Source organism: Etheostoma cragini, chromosome 5 (genome assembly GCF_013103735.1).
Source record: "Etheostoma cragini isolate CJK2018 chromosome 5, CSU_Ecrag_1.0, whole genome shotgun sequence".
NCBI classification, from domain to species: domain Eukaryota; kingdom Metazoa; phylum Chordata; class Actinopteri; order Perciformes; family Percidae; genus Etheostoma; species Etheostoma cragini.
In genome coordinates, this window is record NC_048411.1 from 20,111,306 (window position 1) to 20,128,400 (window position 17,095).

Below are 17,095 nucleotides of genomic sequence, written 5' to 3' on the forward strand. Positions count from 1 at the left end.
TGTGTAAAGCACTTTGAATTGCCCTGTTGCTGAAATGTGCTATACAAATAAAGCTGCCTTGCCTTGCCTTGCCTTTGTTTTGATTAATGAAGTAATCACCTAGGTCTATAAAAGTACAACAATGTAGTTTTCCAGAATCCATGGTTACACATTAACACGTATTGTTATCGTCCAACAGTTCAAAACAAACATTATGTCACATTATAGTGATGTGAGACAGAAAAAAAAAAATCTTCACAATGGATAAACTAGAACCAGAGACTTATTGGTGGTTTTTGGTATATAAATGATTGTTGATAAAATGTCTGCAGTTAAGAGAACATTATGATTGTGATGAACATCCAGCCAACAACTTCAACTTTGCTCTGGTATTTCCTATCATCTTTACTCTCAATATGCCTGGAAAAGAACACATGCATCTTTAATTGTTCTTGTGTAGTGATTTGGTGCGGATCCAAATGTAAACACTTCCTACCTGACCCAAAAGATCCCAAAAGGCAATGCTTCAGACTTTGCCTTTACTCATTTAATCATTCTGAGACTAGTATAAAATACATACTAAGTTTAAACTTCAGGACACTAACTAATCTGCACTTATGTGAATAAGAAAAGTTATATAGGTAATAAGATTGGTGACTGCGCTCTAACCATAAAACTAAATCGACAGTATACCTTTACTTACCATATATTTGTGAATAGAAGTAACATCCGATCCCACACACACTCTATAGCTGAGTTCAGGTAATGCTGGCTGACCCTCTGGGGGTCTGAAGGGAGAGTCCTGGTATCTGGCCTGGAACCGCAGTGTCCTGTCCTTTTCTGACCACCCCAAATGAAAAGGTACCGAGTCATTAATCTTGATGGCGGTCGCATTTGAAGACAGCCAATAGCGTTCTAAGATTCCCCCAAAAGCATTCCGATTCAAGTAGACATCACTGGTGATGAAAGGCTCCGGTGCCTTCTCGCCCTGCATCCTGATAGGCCAGTACTGCGTTGCCGTCTCTGCCCCTCCATACCAATGAGAGTCGTTGTAGGCCATGGCATGCTCCACTGATCGCTTATTTTGCAGCTCCTCCCAGCGAACACGGTAACACATCACGGTGTCTTTTGTTTGAACCGTCTGAATAAAGAAGTTGAGCTTGCCACTATCTGACTGAGTGCAGCTCAGAATATTTCCCTCCTTTGAGCAAGAGTCCAGATCCAGAGTGCCAGACCTGGGAGGGAGCATCAACAGAGGGGAAGAATATACAAATTACCATGTTAAGCACAGCACTGAGTTTTATAAGCCTATGTAATATGTATTAATATATAAAATTACTAAAACGGAGAAGAAATATAGCCCCAAAACAGAAAGTTTTTGTTTGTTCCATACTATTACTCTATTTTACTCCAAGTGCAGGGATTGTACTACGCTATTTCTATTGATGTGAGCTCTGCTGATAGGAGGACATGACTAAATCTGTTTCCCCTAAGGCTGTAATCATGTGTCTGCCTTGTGTGGCTTTCCATTATCCAAACAGACATTTGCAGACAGGCAGCTTTTTAGTATGGCTCAGCACACAAACTGTGTTGATGCCAAACAAAAAATGATATGTGTAACCACCAACATTTACTGGCCGTTAGTTTCACAAGCACATTATTAGGGGGAGTTCACACTTTTATTGGTCACACTGTATAATGATTGCTCTGAAATATCTTCACATCTCCAGTACTTAATAGTAAAGCTGAGATTGTTATTGATTAACAAAAAATGAATCTGCAATTATTTAGATAATTTCCAAGCAGTCTCTGGTACCAGTTTACAAAATCTTTGTAATTTGTTATGCTTTTATCAGTTTTAATTTACTGCAAACCCAATATCTTTGGGTTACAAACTGTTGGTTAAGCAAACTTAGCAATTTAAAAAATGTCACCTGGGTCTCTGAAAAGATTCTGGTGAGCATTTGTAATTTGTTTTTAACATTTTATGAACAAAGAGATGAATCAAGACAGTAAACAGATTCATCTATAATGAACTTAATCCCGACAACAAACCCACCTGAAGGTCATACTGAAGATGACAGCCCCTGTCTGGTTATGAATAACAAAACCGTCCTTGTTCAGGTCCAACAGCTCAACCTTCAGCAACTGGGCTTTACGGAGGGACGCGGAGTAGTAGCACCAGGCAACCACTGCAGCCAGCACCAACACACAGCCTAACATGCCTGCCATCACCAGGGGCCGACCTTCACGAGCCAGTTTCTTCTTCAGTGGAGAACCCCCAGCTCCCCCGGCTGTCTGCTGCTCCCCAGGAGCCACTGGGACAATATGATACATTCTGAAGACTTAAGGCAGTGAGGTGTGTAGGGAAGCAGTTTTTGAGGGAGAGTGGAAGGGGTGAACTGATATATTTAAATTGCTGTCAGTGTCTGTGAAAATGTAAGATATCTTCTGCAAACTGGCTGTAGTGGAGATAAAGGAAAGCCTGATGTCTACCTGCCAATTTTTAGCAAAGTCTCCATTTCTGTACGAGGGCTGATTTGTCCGAACCTGCAAGATAGAAACAGAGGTCAATATTCAGTTCAATCATGGCGCGACATGTAAAACATTTCAAGTAAAAGAAATAAGCCACTCATTATCACGTCATACACTGATCAACCTTAATATCCAGTAAGAATGGGAGAATACATTTGTATGTAAAATAATAATATATTGATAGGCAAACTAGTTAAATTCCAACTTATCGCAATGGGACAGTGTTGTGGTCTAATGTAACCCCCGGCACAGAGGGTGTTGCTTGACAATCCTGTTCTAATTATTACCACTGACATTTTCCAGGACCTATAGTTATAAATAGCTTTGGCGCTGTCCAGAATGCATGGTCTGTGTTTCCGCATAATCTCTAAAACAATGTATTGTACAATGATTCTTTAAAATTAAAAAAAAGCATGTCCAAATAAATGTCCTTTTAGTAAGGCTGGGGGATATGGACAAAATCAAATATCACTATATTTTTTACCAAATACCTCTATATAAATACCACAACCATATTGTAGTATTGACTATCGGTGCTTTCATAAAATAATTACACAATGAGATTTCTGATAATTAATCATCAGTAATGTTAATATATTGACTAAGTGGGTAAAGGCAAAAAATACAACAGTTACAACAGTCTGTAAGTTCAGAAAATGACATCACTCTACTGTAATGCAACCTTTAAAACCAGGGGGGGAAAAAAAGACAATATTTAGTCTCATATCACGATATTGATGTATTGTCCAGCTCTACCTTATAGTGCTGCTATATGTGTACCACCACAACACTAGTGTACCATATGTGTTAGTCTCTCCAATAAAGTTATATGTTACTATACTGTGTGCACTTTCTGTTAAGTGTCTCCTGCAGCAGAGTTCAGCAGTAGCATCCAGGAGAGCGAGAAAGAGAGAGAGCACAAAAGCTTTAATCTAGTAAATGGTAGGTATGTGGCTCTATGGCCACTTAGGCACTAACAGTAACAGAAATAAAATGACACCACAAAAAAAGGCTATGATCAGAGAAAAGACAGACACCATGTCAGCATGGTTCAATTACATTTATCTCTCAGGTAAGAGCACCTTAGACATAAGTACATATTATTTAGGACCAGCAGCCCTCAAATAATGGCACTGCAGCAAGCATACAGTTTTAAGAGCACAGGTCAATCTTCCACAACAGAATCATATCAGGGATTCTTTATCCTCCAAAACAACCATCTTATTTTATTGTGATGAAGTGTTTGAGGCAATCCAGAAGGGAAGAAAGGAAACCTTGCAAGTGCATACTCTGCAAAAACTGTGTTCCTTCTTTAAGACAGTGTACTCAAGTCTGTCTACTCAAAATATTTTGTACCTTCTCTGTGTTTACAACACACAAAACTGTACCAAATCAAACGGCCTTGATGGCACAAGCAATTCCATCATACACTGTGTTGTGAAAACAAGGAAACAAAATGAACACACTATTTTATCATATTTAAACTATTCTTTTATGGAGATGGTGAAATGTTCCTGGTTGTTTAGTATATTAACCTCCTCATTGTGACCGGAAATAAATCATTGTCATTGTGCTGGTTATGGAGAATGTCTGCAAAATAGCATACAAAATGGTCCTATAGTTACTGATTTGATACAACGTTCCAACAGCAAATAACCAGTTAGATCAGTACAACACAGGAGGCTCTTTGGGTTATGCACGTTTCCTCCATAGTGACTGCTAAGTTTATTGTTTTGTGTTCACATTAGCTTAAGCTATGCTAGTTGATGGTCACGCACAGCGCCACACAGATGCATATTTGAATGTAGCCTAATTTCCACTAAAGTGTCAAGGTAACTAGCTAACTGACCAAACATATCCTGTGTGGCAGAGTCGATATAACCCACAAGCATTCATCGACGGGACTGCATCGGGACATGAATTACAGTGACACTGTAACCGGCAATGTTGTCACTAATTGGGCTTGAAAACAGCCATGTTTCCAGTTAAAAGCTATGTCGGCCATGTCAATAACACAAAAATAAGTTAGAAAATACATTAAAACTGTCAAAACTGAGTTACCTTACCTCCGCATCTGACTCTTCTGGGTCAATGTGCACAGCTTTGAGCGCAGTAGCCCACTGCGCAGCCGCAGAGCGGTTTGAAGTTCCATGGTCCCGTCCCCAACCGGAGCCGCCCAGAGAAGTTGCCCTGGAAAGAGCGGTTCGTCCATTTAGCTGTCACTCATGGGCTTCTGGGAAATGTAGTAGGAGAATGAGCTTTCAAGTTTGTTTCCCGTGAGAAAATTACATTTTCGAAACCAAAGGGCGAAGATAAGTTAGATAAATGTAATTATTGTCAACATTATTTTAAAATGATCGCCAGTTGCTTTTGACTTTAAGTGCTACCGTTGCCCATGGAAACAATTTACATATCAAACACTTCGTGGTAACGTTGTTTCATCTTTTATCTTTTTTTATTAACCTTTATTAACCTTAACCTAGCTGCATTTTTATAGTCTTTGATTACATTAAGTGGGAACAGGCCATTCTATTTTTTTTTTTTTTTTTTTTTAAGATTATTTTTTGGGCATTTTTTAGGCCTTTAATGACAGGACAGCTGAGGATATGAAAGGGGAGAGAGGGGGAGTGACATGCAGCAAAGGGCCGCAGGCTGGATTCGAACCCGGGCCGGCTGCGTCGAGGAGTAAACCTCTATACATGGGCACCCGCTCTAACCACTGAGCTATCTGGGTGCCCGGGAACAGGCCATTCTATTGCGGTTGTAGGCCTAACGTTAGGTTAGGTAGTTAGCTAGTTAGCTAGCTAGCTAGGCTTTGTGGTGCCAACCTTATTTTTACAGTCTATAGTACCAATTCAACACCTGGATCAGGACCGATATTGCACAACTGACCTGAACAAACCAGCAACATGGGTGAGATCATCCAGAGCAAATAATGTTGTTGTGACGGTTAGCTACATGCTTCCTTCTACCACCGGGTGGCAGCAAGACGTTATAAATGAATGGGGGGGGGTGCTGAATGATGACACAGCGGAAGAGCATTGTAAAGCATTGAGCTCCTTTGTATTCTTGTTTATCTTTTTTGGCCATGCAGACATTCTGTTTTTTTGTTGTTCATATTATTAGCACATTACTAGCTACAATAGAAAAAGTATGTGTAAATTAGTAAGTTGGATTTCCAACTGGTACACTGAGTGACAGTTGGTTTTGGTAATTTAAGTTAGTTAATTTTAACTGCAATATTGTTGGGCACTTTGCTACTACTCAGGACAATATCCGACCTCATATTTTGGACTCGTAGAGTGGTCATCAGTCAAAGTGTAGTTAGCTTGTTCTTGTTTATATTAGGTTAACATGGTTAAAGCTAAAGCAATCAATCGATTAGTTGAAATAGCCCCTGAACTGTAGCCAACAATTTTTAATTTATCAAGTCATTGTTTAATACTTTTTAGCAAAAAATGCCAAACATTTACAACTTTTGGTCTTCTGTTGTCTAATGTGTTATTAAACTGAATAATTGTGGGTTTTGACTTTAGTCACACAGAACCAGCTATAGGAAAATGTCACCTTGAGTTTTTGGAAATTTAAATCAGAATCAGGTTTATTGTCAATCTAGTTTTTACATACAAATAATTTGCTGTGGTGATTTAATGCATATCATTAAAGATAAAATAAAAAATTAAATTAAAATATAGAGTAGAACAATTACAATACCAATTCTATAGAAAAATATGTATACCATAAAACAATGCACACCAACACATTGAGGCAGCCATCTGTGTGTCCATCCTGGATCGGATACTTTTCCTTAAAGAATTGATTGATCTGATGAATAAAATGCAGACTTCTTAATAGTAAAAGTAAATGTTAGTTTCAGGCCCCTAAACACATGTGTTTATTGCTTAATGCATTTGTGTTAATGAAATGACCACAACCAAACAGACAGAAAACACTTTACTATGCATACTATACCGTAAACTTTTAAAAAACAATTATTAGTTAGAAATTAGGCAATGGGAATTATGACCTGATGCTTAAAGTAAAAACAGAAGTGATGGGAGTTACACTATTACTTGTGGTACTGTAGCAGTAGAAACATTATAATACCTGCTACTGTGGCTGGGTTAGCTCAGTTGGTAGAGCCGGTGCACAAATGTTGAGATTTTCTCCTCGATGCGGGGGCTGCGGGCTCAACTCGGATCTGTGGCTCTTTGCTGCATTTCATTCCCCTTCTGCCTCCCCTTTTGTGTATCCTGATGTGCAGGAAGCTAGGATACATTGGTCAAATGCTGCTGGTACTGGTGTCCCTCCTCTGCTGTGTCCCTGCAGCCGAGGCCTGTCTGCAGTGTGACCACAGGATCAGGCTCCTACTTGAGGACTTAGTCCTGTCTGCTCCCACTGTGGACAATCAGATTGAAATGAAAAAGATTTGTGATCATGCATACGTGACCTACAGAGAGACCAGCCAGGAGCGAAAAGGAGTCATTGGTGAGTGACAACATGGCATGATTGTGGAGTATGCTGATAATTGACCAAATGCAACTTATATTTCATACTGTGTCTCTTATTTTACTTCTTTTCTTTTTTTTTTAATAGTGTCAATTAAAGCTTTTACTGCTATTGCCGTGCTATTGTTCTAAACTAAAGTATAAGTGAGATGCCCTAATCTGTAAAATATTAAAATCAGTTAAATATTACTGTCTCTTTCCCATTGCTCAGATCCCACCACTCTGTACAGAGCCAGAACTGAGTACCAGAGTGAATTTGACCGCTTTTTGAAAACCAAGCAAACTGGTGAGAATCAAACGCATTCCCTTGTATACCACTGAATACATTTAGATATGACACTGTAATCAGATCAAGGTCCACTATATATTAAGATAAAGCCTGCTCTTTTTTTAAAGGATCTGTAACATTTGAAGCCATTCAGATCCTGGAGAAGGGCAGGAAAATCCTAGAAAAACACTTGGACACATTTATTCGTGATGGTAATTGGCATAAATACCAGCGGGTGTTCTGCACAGTATGAGGCAGGGCACTTTATATAAGTCTGTGTCTTGTACAAGATGCATTAGTTACAGATCATTTGTTTGTCTCCATCTCAGGATTGTGCCCCAACAAGTGTGGTAAGTTTGTTCTTTCTGATCCTTCCTTCTATAGATGTGTAAATCCTTGTAGGAGCACAAAGTGTGCTTACTATATATTCAGTGCATGTTTACAGGACACGCGTGTGTGTGTGTGTGTGTGTGTGTGTGTGTGTGTGTGTGTGTGTGTGTGTGTGTGTGTGTGCGCGTGTGTGTTATGGTTTTCAGGTCTTTTGAAACAAAGAGTAATAGATTGCTTCTCTTGTCGCTACAAGATATACATCTGTCCCTCTCCCTCTGGCCAGCTGGACTGTGGTGGTATATTTCTATTCATTTGTTAGTGTGTATGTGTGTGCATGTTGTTGGTGAGTGGGTGGAGGCTAGTCTCTTTACTCAGAGTGCACCATTTAATTTTACATGGACACAAGCTGTCACATGCGCTAAAATGTGTCCATAAGCATAAGCGAGGCACTGCCGCAGCCAGTCCATGTGCACGGCTAATGAAAAGATTATTCAAGTTATCCTGACACATATGAATGAAGCATCTCTCATTTTCTCTCCTTTCACCCTTTCTCCAGAGTACCCAGTGCTGGCTGAGGAGGGAGGCCAGGCAGTGTTGAAATGTTTCCTTCCATGGCATCGTCTTCTGTTGGAAAAACCAGAGTACCATTACTCCTGGGCCCCTGGCTTGCCAGGAACTGCAAAGGTTAAAACCACTTTTCATACTTCCTGATTCCTTTGTATTATATTTTGTTCCTTATTTAGCTGTACAGTATCTGTCTGTACAGTATCATCATGAATAGATGTTACTTATTGTAGCATACACACTAACTTACAACGTGCGTCTGTGTGTGTGTGTCTGTGTGTGTGTGTGTGTGTGTGTGTGTGTGTGCGCGCGCGCGTGTGTGTGCAGCTGATCGAGAGTAACTTCAAAGCCTTGGTAGTGACAGATGACTCATCTGTGGTCTTAAATCAGCTGCATATGGATGAACAAGGAACATATCGCTGCTCTCTGCAAGATCAACGTGGAACAGTCTTCTACCAAGTCACTTTCCTACTGACTGGTAGAGTACAGCTTTTAGACATGACTTGAAAGAAAAATTGTCAAACTATTTAATGCTGAAAGGGTCAAAGGCGACATCACATCCAAGTTAATTTAGCACTTTTTAATAATTGCCACATAAGCGAACAAATACTAAAATAAACAGTTGTCAACTCTAAATAATTGGCATAAATGAAACACTTTAAGATCTGTAAAACTGGGTGCTAAAAAAATGTGAGATTGATCAAGTGTCTTTGTGTACAAGTTAGTCTTGCAGCCCATGTTTAAGGATATCCATGAGTTATCGAGCAAAACATTTCATTGTATTTTCTAAACTAAAGGCTTCTAATTAGTTATTGCTTATGTGTGTATTTGTGGGGTGGAGGGCAGGGTGTGTCAATATATTTGTGTGTTGGTGTTTTTTTCTCCTTTTTATTGCTGTGTGAGCTCTCTTTATTTTATGTAGTCTTTTCTTCCATACATGTTCCTTATTGCTGTATGGATTTTGACACAACTCATATTAGGTTTAACTGTATTAAAATGTACTATACAGTATACCGCAAATAACACTGCCTTACAAAATAATCCCAATTAGTGGATGAAACTACATCCAAACTAAAAGGTGTAATGTCCTGCCTCTATATTTTCCTATACACAAACATTGTTCTTCAACTCTTAGAGCTCATGACTCTCTGTTTTTTTCATACTCTTCCTCACAGTCTCCCATTTACCTGACCAAACACACCGACCCACGATCACTCTACCCTCACTCCCCCACGGAGCCAACTACTCACCTTTTCAACCTGCTGCGGGCCTGCTGGTGCCAGTCATCGCCATGGTTACTGTTTTGAGTCTGGCAGGAAGCGTAGGCCTCGTTGTTGTCCTGGGGTAAGAGACAGTAAAATAAGTGGGTGGAGGGGAGAAAGAGAGTAGTGGAGGTTAGCAGGAAGGGGTGGATGTGAAAGAGGTGACACGGAACAGTCAGAGAGCATGACTAACCCTTAAAGATGCGAGATAAAGGAAGTGGTCATGTAGTCATATAGTTTGACAAGTGAATAATGATGTATGAAGCTTAGGTGTATGTCATTTCATATGAAGCTCCAATAATTCATAAGTTTATTGTTTACAATTGAACAGATTACGCCATTAAGCTGTTTTCTCTGAAAGTATAAGTCACTTTTTCCAGGAAGTGATGTCAGTTAGTGAAGCACAAAAATCAACAGGTGTAAACTTAGAAGGACAGGTTTCTCTGTTATTTGTTTGTGTTAAGTTGGAACTGGAAAATTAACATTCATTACTATGTTTATGATTTTTGTAGAGTGATGATGAGTCAGAGGAGAGCTGCTGAGGAGCCGAGGAGAAAGAGGAAGGAGGACAAAAACACACATAACACAGTGTGATCAAAATACTGTATACAGTACACACACGCATACAGTAAATGCCAGGGAGGTTTTACTCACTTCATATCAGATATTTCTCTCAGTGGCTGAATAAATTCCCCAACACAAAGTGCTAAATCATGTCTAGAAATAACACAGAAGTGGAAAAAGCTGTTAGCTACATGCAAATGAGGCACAAAGGTTGTCTAAATGTTTTTGATCAAAATATTGTTTGTCCCAAACAATGAACTAGGATTGTCAATGTGAATCACGGTGAATCGAACACTGCAATCTCACTCTTAAAACAAATGTTTGTGGTGTAAGAAAACTAGAGCCTACAACACACCCACACTTACACACACACACACACACACACACACACACACACACACACACACACACACACACAGACACACAGACACAGACACAGACACACACACTTAAAAATCCCCCAGAAACCATCAACTTTCCATAACATTAAGCACCAGCTCGTCCGAACACGTGAATGATATCACCCCAGCAGGGTCACGTTTCCCTTGAATGGAGTGATGGTGGGAGTTTATTAGAGGAATAAGGGATGAGGTAAATCTCAGGGATTACAGTGTTTTTTTTTCAGAGATTAAAATCCCCAGTCATCCAATTAATCCTGGATAATCCTCGTGTGCAAGGAGGGGGGAGACGTGGCGGGTTATAAGAAAGCAGCAGATGTTTTCATCGGGGTTTCAAATGTTTATGTATCTATATAGCCGTTCAAAGAGAGTGAATATGGGAACATTTTCGCAATACTTACAATATAATGTCACAGTTTTCTTGCAACATGATCACCAGACTTAATTCTGCTTCCGTCTGCCTTCAGTATGCTCTTTGTAGATTTTGATGACACAAGTTGATACAAAAGATAGTCACCTCTTTCTGTCATAACGTATTTCTACTTATTCTTGCCATTTTTATCCTTCACAAATTGTGCTATTATCAACACCTTTGCTTGCTTTCAATGTAAAAGTCAAACTTCCTCCAATAGGACAGTAGAAAGTCATCATCATCATCAACAACTAATTCACACCCCTCCTCAGCATTGTGTCAGGCCAGATGTATTATTGGCGGAGTCCTTTCCAACCATGACGCTCTGATGTGCAAACATAGGAAAGATATTGAAACATCTCAACCAAATGAAAGTAAAAGCGAGTGATCGATTGATGTATGAGTCATCGCATCCTGGAAGTAAGTACCTAAGTCTCTGAAATCAATCGGTGCTCAGGATTTTTAGGGTAATTTCTGGTAAACGTTTTGAATCAGGTTTAGTCAGTTTGGGTTATGAGCTGTGACGAATGTAGCACGGGTTGTGAATCTACAGTATGAGGGGGGGGGCTGTTGAGGCCTGCATGGATGGTGACAGGATGTATGCGCGGTGCTTTTTCCTGTCTGGCTGCTGAGCTGGGGGCGAATGTTAAAAAAAGAAGCCATTCTTTAAGACTCCCTCACACAGAGACACGTCACACTTGTCCAACTCAACAGACCTCACTTCACTGTGGGTTTAGACAGTATGTGTGTGTGTTCAAGCCCAAAGTGCAGATTGAGGCTATAGTAAATGCATGCTCAGCAGCTCTGCTGACAGCCATGATGTACTGTGTACCAAAGTGTGTGTCTGTGTGTAAGTGTGTGTGGAGTGAATTTGCAGCCTCAGCTGGGGGAGAGCATGACGAAGTGGGAGTGCTGCTGAGGGACCAGCAGACAGCGGTGAGAGAAAGAAGGGAAGTGGGAACATGAAGAAAGTGGAGTCAGAGGTTTGAGTGGGAGACGTACATGGGAAGGCAGAGTCATTTGAACGTGGGTTGTGAGGAAATTAGGACAAAGACATTAGATCAAACTTTGATACAAACTGTCCCACACTGTACAAACATTTTTTTTGGGGTGGATTACAGGACAATGTTATTCAGTATGGGAAATAAATCTACAATATCCTACTCATTTAGATTACTGGACTTAAATATTACTCATTTCGAATTATTGGACTTAAATATTACTCATTTAGATTACTGGACTTAAATATTACTCATTTAGAATTATTGGACTTAAATATTGAGTCAACTTGTATTGAAAACTACTCAAGTAAAATCAAAAAAAGACTGCTCTTGAGATGTAGGCTACTTTAAGCCACTAAAATTTCAACTCTAAGGTGTTTCACTAAATATTCTAGATAAGCAACCGTCAAAGTTTCAAAGCAAGTTTAACACTCAAAAACAAATCCATTTCATCAGGAAAGACTTCAAACCAGAAGATTAGACTAGAAAAAAATATGTCACTCATGTTAAATAACTGTTCTAACTTTAAAGGGGCTCTAAGCAATGTCACACGTTTTTAAAGCATTAAAAACTATCCACTAGCGGCCTGTCCCCTGAACACACTATCAAAAACACGGTCTCTGTAGACAGCCCAGGAACCACAAACAGCAACAAAATAATCTATGCCAACCTGCACCAACAAACATAACAAACAGTCTTAGCGTTCCAGCCAATAACCGACCAGAAGGATTTGGGTTTGGGGGGTTAGTGCACCAAAGGGAGGGAGAGGGGACGGGATGAGGAGGAGGGAGGGGCGAGCGAGCCTCATTTAGTTTAAAAATACTTTGAAGTTCATCAAGCAGTGACATCACCCAACATGGCTTAGAGCACCTTTAAAGAAACTTTAAGGTCACCATGAAAAAGCCAGTGTGGCTTCCTGAGTCTCATCTTCTTAACAGGAACACACCCTACCAACCGTCTTCATTGTTTTATTACAAAGAGCCTCGTAATGTGCCATCTTGACTCATTTAACATTATTAATGATAAACCTTTATCCAGTGCACCGTGCAGCTGTTACATTGTGTGGCAGGGATTTTAGTTTTTGTGCTGTGTAGGCCGAACAGACTATACTGCCAGCAGAGCAGCAATAAAGCAATTCCAACTTGTTCTGGTGTTTTATCAGTGCAACATTTCCCTTTTCCTAATTTTTAAAAGCAACAACCAAAGGGAAATCATTGAGAGGAATGTGTGTGTTCTGCATGAAAACAAGCAGTAATGCAGTGACATAGAGAAGCTCCTCAGGTTTAATCTAACCTAAATAACTAGGGGCGGTTGGGTTTTAACGTCCTCATTCAACACAAAAACAAGGGATAACCCCAGACGAGCCAGTGCGCGGTAGGAAAATCAGTGTTGACGTCAGTGTCCATATGAGGAGTGACGGTCAGGCCTTATATGGTTCTTCCGCTTGTGACGTTACTCCTTCTGTGGAAAACAAAGGAGGGGCCGCGCTGACCCCGCCCTTCTCACAGCTGTTATCAATGAACAAGTGAAACTCTCAAGCTACAGTAAAGATGATTTTAACAGACCTGACGGAGAATGCAAAACGTGCTCTCTAGATATATTTACAGTAGATTTTAAAATCATCTCCAAAAGTTCTTTATCATCTGAAAATCCGCACAGAAAAAAACACTTAACCCGGATTTATTTATTTTTAATCTTTGAAAGCCTAATTTAGTTGTTAAAAATAAACAGGCTTATTATTTATTAGTTTTAACTTGTTTTAAATAGCTACACTTTTTTTTCAGCCATGACTTCGAGCAGTGAGCCTTTGGAAATAAGTGGCAATGAGCTGGTTCAAATACTCAGGACCCCCCGGGAACAGTACACCGCTGCTGGCTGTGTGGTGCTCGACTGCAGACCTTTCCTGGATTTTTCTTTTACGCACATTTGCGAGTCCCGAAACGTCAACTGGAACTCAGTGCTGCGTCGTAGATCCAAGAGCTCAGTGGTGGCTCTGGAGTGGCTCATCCCGGACAAGACGCTCCAGGGCCTGCTGCGGCGCGGGGAGTTGTCCCCGGTGGTGGTGGTGGACGAGCGCAGCCGCTCCGTGGCCGAGCTGAAGGCAGAGAGCGTGGCCCAAATGCTGCTCACCGCACTGCAAAACGAAGTTCAGACGCCGATCTGCTTTCTGCAAGGTAATTAGACTTTTTCTCATGTTGAGGCGCCAAAATATGTCCCTTTTTGAGTTTTTTTTTTGAAGTTTTCTGACTTCAAAAACTCAAACATGAGCTATGTGTGTAGGCCACTAATACCTATGCACTGATCATATGTAAGCTGAGTTAATGTGAGTATTTTTGGTATTTATGTAAGAGTGTAACTTGTTTAATCTCCATGACCTAAAGGATAAACAAGCTGATGAACTTTGCAATTTAAGTTGGATATCATATCTAAAGATGACTTTAGCTAATACTGTGTGATCTCCATTTAGGTGGATTTGAGGGATTTTCAGAGGCCTATCCAGAGCTCTGTTACAGCTCAGCCAGCAATCACCTCTCTGCAGTGGAACCAGAGCCAGCAGTGACAGGTCGGAGGACACCAGCATATGATCAGGTAAAATAAACCTTTACAACTTAAAAAAAGAGTTTGAATGAAAACACAATCTATAAAGATACCAAACAGCTTAGTTGTTCTTCTTGGTTTTAAACATGGACTGTCTTGAATTTGTAAATTGCAGGGTGGGCCAGTGGAGCTGCTGCCCTTCCTGTTTTTGGGCAGTGCCATCCACTCCTCCCGCAGAGAGACCCTCGCAGCTGCGGGCATCACAGCTGTGCTCAACGTTTCCTCCACATGCCCTAACTTCTATGAGGGGGAGTTTCAGTACCTGCGGCTCACTGTGGAGGACAGCCTAGCTGCTGACATCAGAGCCTGCTTCACCACAGCCATCGCCTTCATCGGTGAGTTCACCCCCTAAACATCCATAGCTCCCAACCTGTGTAAAGGGGAACCTTAAGATGGAACTTCAGTTATCATTTGCTCAATGCTCTGTAACAAAGTCAGTAGACCCACCAAACACACAGAGAATTAGTCTCCTTTTAGTTGAGTGAGTCTTCTATTTACACTTTTGATGGAACATGAAATATCCAAAACATTTCTCTAAGCAGCTTGTACACTATAATCCATTCTGTAGCCTAGATTTATGGACCAACAGTGTAATCGTCTGATTGCAAAACAACTGGATTACACTGCACGGGATGCGGAAGAGAACTTTATTAGCATCTTATTTTTTTCTTTTGCCCGTTTTGACCCCTTTAAACTTGTAAAGTTAAGGTCAGTTGGAGACAGAGGTGGAGTTATACATTTTTTTTTTTCTAAGTTGTTTTGTTTCTTTAGTGATTCAGTTAAAAGCTTTCTTTGTGTTGCTGCTTGTGAAACATTCTCTGTAATGTCAAAAAAGCTGATGTGAAATGAAGCGCAATATGCTGATCTCTCTTCCTCTTCCCGTCTTGTCTTTTTCCACTCTCCGCCTACAGACTCAGTGAAGCACAGTGGTGGTCGGGTGTTGGTGCATTGCCAGGCAGGTATCTCGCGCTCTGCTACCATATGTCTGGCCTACCTCATGCACACGCAGCGCGTCAAGCTGGATGAGGCCTTTGACTTTGTGAAGCAGCGGCGTCAGGTCATCTCCCCCAACCTGGCCTTTATGGGACAGCTGCTGCAGTTTGAGACTGACGTGCTGTGCCATGGATGAAGACCACAGGTTGCGTTTCTTTCAATTCAATCTCCTGCTTCTCGCAGGCGTTGACTTTATCCGCCGTTATTAACACTTGTATGTACAAATGTACTGTTTGTACAATTGAAACTAATACATTTCAGAAGTATATGCTTTGTACATTCAGAGAAAAGCTAATTGTGCTGCTGGCATCACATGGCCAGTGAATCTGAACCTCCTACTCCAGGAGAAACTGATAAACAGCATTTGGCAATATACACTTGTTTTGAACAATTGTGATTCTGAGCCAGCAAGTTGGAGCAGCTAGGAGGTCATTTCCCCGACACGTTCTACTCAAGGGAATGGTGCCTGTGTGTTTGTGTGTTATTTAGTTTGACCTATGTGCCTGATCTTTTGCAAGGACCACTGTGACATGACAGGTCTTTTTATGAGACAACACTGTGTTAACTACTTAAGGCAATACTGGATGAATCTCCAGTTGTATTGTCTACTTTATAAAATGCACTATCCACTGTTGGTGTCATTGCATTCTGTATCCGGAGATAGATTACACTTGGTAAACTCAAGTTGGAAGAAGTTGTTTTTTATTATGTATGTAATATAATTTTAGTTTTTATTTATTTTAACATTTGTTATGACAGTGTTCGCATTATTTCTGACCATTACTGCACTTTAAAGTTTGGCTGATTCCTTCCGTTTTTTTCCACTAAAATAAAACTTGCTGGAGAAAACACTGAGTCTGTTTATTCATGCATAATGTCTTTATTGGGCTGTGACACAAATTTCACTTCTTATATCCTAAAAGATGTAGTCCACAAAACAAATTCATAAATTCACACACTGATCTTGCTGATCTTGCTAAACCAGAAGGTATTAAAACTTTGTATTGCCGAGGGTTTAGTAGGATTATCCACAGAGAATGGGATTTACAGTCTGAAGTTCTTTTTGACCTCAATAATCACTGAAATCATTTCACATCCACTTCCTTAACTTGCTAGGACAACTTTGGACATTTGTCACAAGGATTTCTTTTTTTTTTCAACAGTACATTTGCAAAAGAGCTGAAAGTTGAAGCGGACATTTATAATCACAAAGTTTAGAAAGTTGATTAAAGAACTACTCATATAGACTTGTTACCCTGTAAGCATGCCAACAATACGTTCTTGTGACATACTGCATGTGGCTTTAGTTTGACCAAATAATGGTTTCTCATTTTGCTCGATTCAAGCTTAACTATTATCACACCCACGTTGATCTATGTTCAAACATGTCAACAGCTGTTGAGAGTAACCTCAGGTCACAAGAATATCAGGCACAGTTACTTCATGTTATTATGGGTAAAGGTCTCCTCTCCATGAATTTATAGTCAAGTAGTCACACTAATTTTAACATTAAATTGTTATAAATTGTATGATGACTGCTTAAACAAAATGCAGTCAACTTGGCAGAGATGACAAAGAACTACCAGTAATAGTGCATTCATGACTAGTTGCCACCACTAACCTCATCCCCTGATGCAAATCATGCCAGCCACACTCCAATCCAATCCATTTTATATATACAGC

The 17,095-nt window shown here is 40.2% G+C and overlaps 3 protein-coding genes across 3 annotated transcripts in view; 2 read left to right on the forward strand and 1 right to left on the reverse strand.

Moving 5' to 3' along the window:
• LOC117945112 (myogenesis-regulating glycosidase-like) overlaps positions 1–4,795 on the reverse strand; it is an 8,080-nt gene extending 3,285 nt beyond the window's left edge. The window contains exons 1-3 of the mRNA XM_034872384.1: positions 4,581–4,795; positions 2,039–2,529; positions 683–1,214 (exon numbers count right to left, since the gene is read on the reverse strand). Of these exons, the coding sequence (XP_034728275.1) occupies positions 683–1,214; positions 2,039–2,316 (810 nt within the window). The 5' untranslated portion in view covers positions 2,317–2,529; positions 4,581–4,795. The remainder of the gene's footprint in view (positions 1–682; positions 1,215–2,038; positions 2,530–4,580) is intronic.
• A 1,975-nt stretch (positions 4,796–6,770) lies between these two features.
• Positions 6,771–10,419, forward strand: LOC117945156 (izumo sperm-egg fusion protein 1). The gene is made up of 9 exons (XM_034872448.1): positions 6,771–7,002; positions 7,234–7,308; positions 7,419–7,502; positions 7,620–7,640; positions 7,827–7,916; positions 8,177–8,304; positions 8,512–8,662; positions 9,360–9,528; positions 9,959–10,419. Exons 1-9 carry the CDS (start codon positions 6,771–6,773, stop codon positions 10,038–10,040), a joined length of 1,032 nt encoding a protein of 343 aa, XP_034728339.1. The 3' UTR covers positions 10,041–10,419.
• A 2,919-nt stretch (positions 10,420–13,338) lies between these two features.
• Positions 13,339–16,263, forward strand: dusp2 (dual specificity phosphatase 2). Its single transcript, XM_034872449.1, has 4 exons — positions 13,339–13,995; positions 14,289–14,410; positions 14,535–14,754; positions 15,331–16,263. The coding sequence occupies exons 1-4, from the start codon at positions 13,608–13,610 to the stop codon at positions 15,546–15,548; spliced, it is 948 nt and encodes a 315-aa protein (XP_034728340.1). The 5' UTR covers positions 13,339–13,607; the 3' UTR covers positions 15,549–16,263.
• Positions 16,264–17,095: the final 832 nt, after the last annotated feature.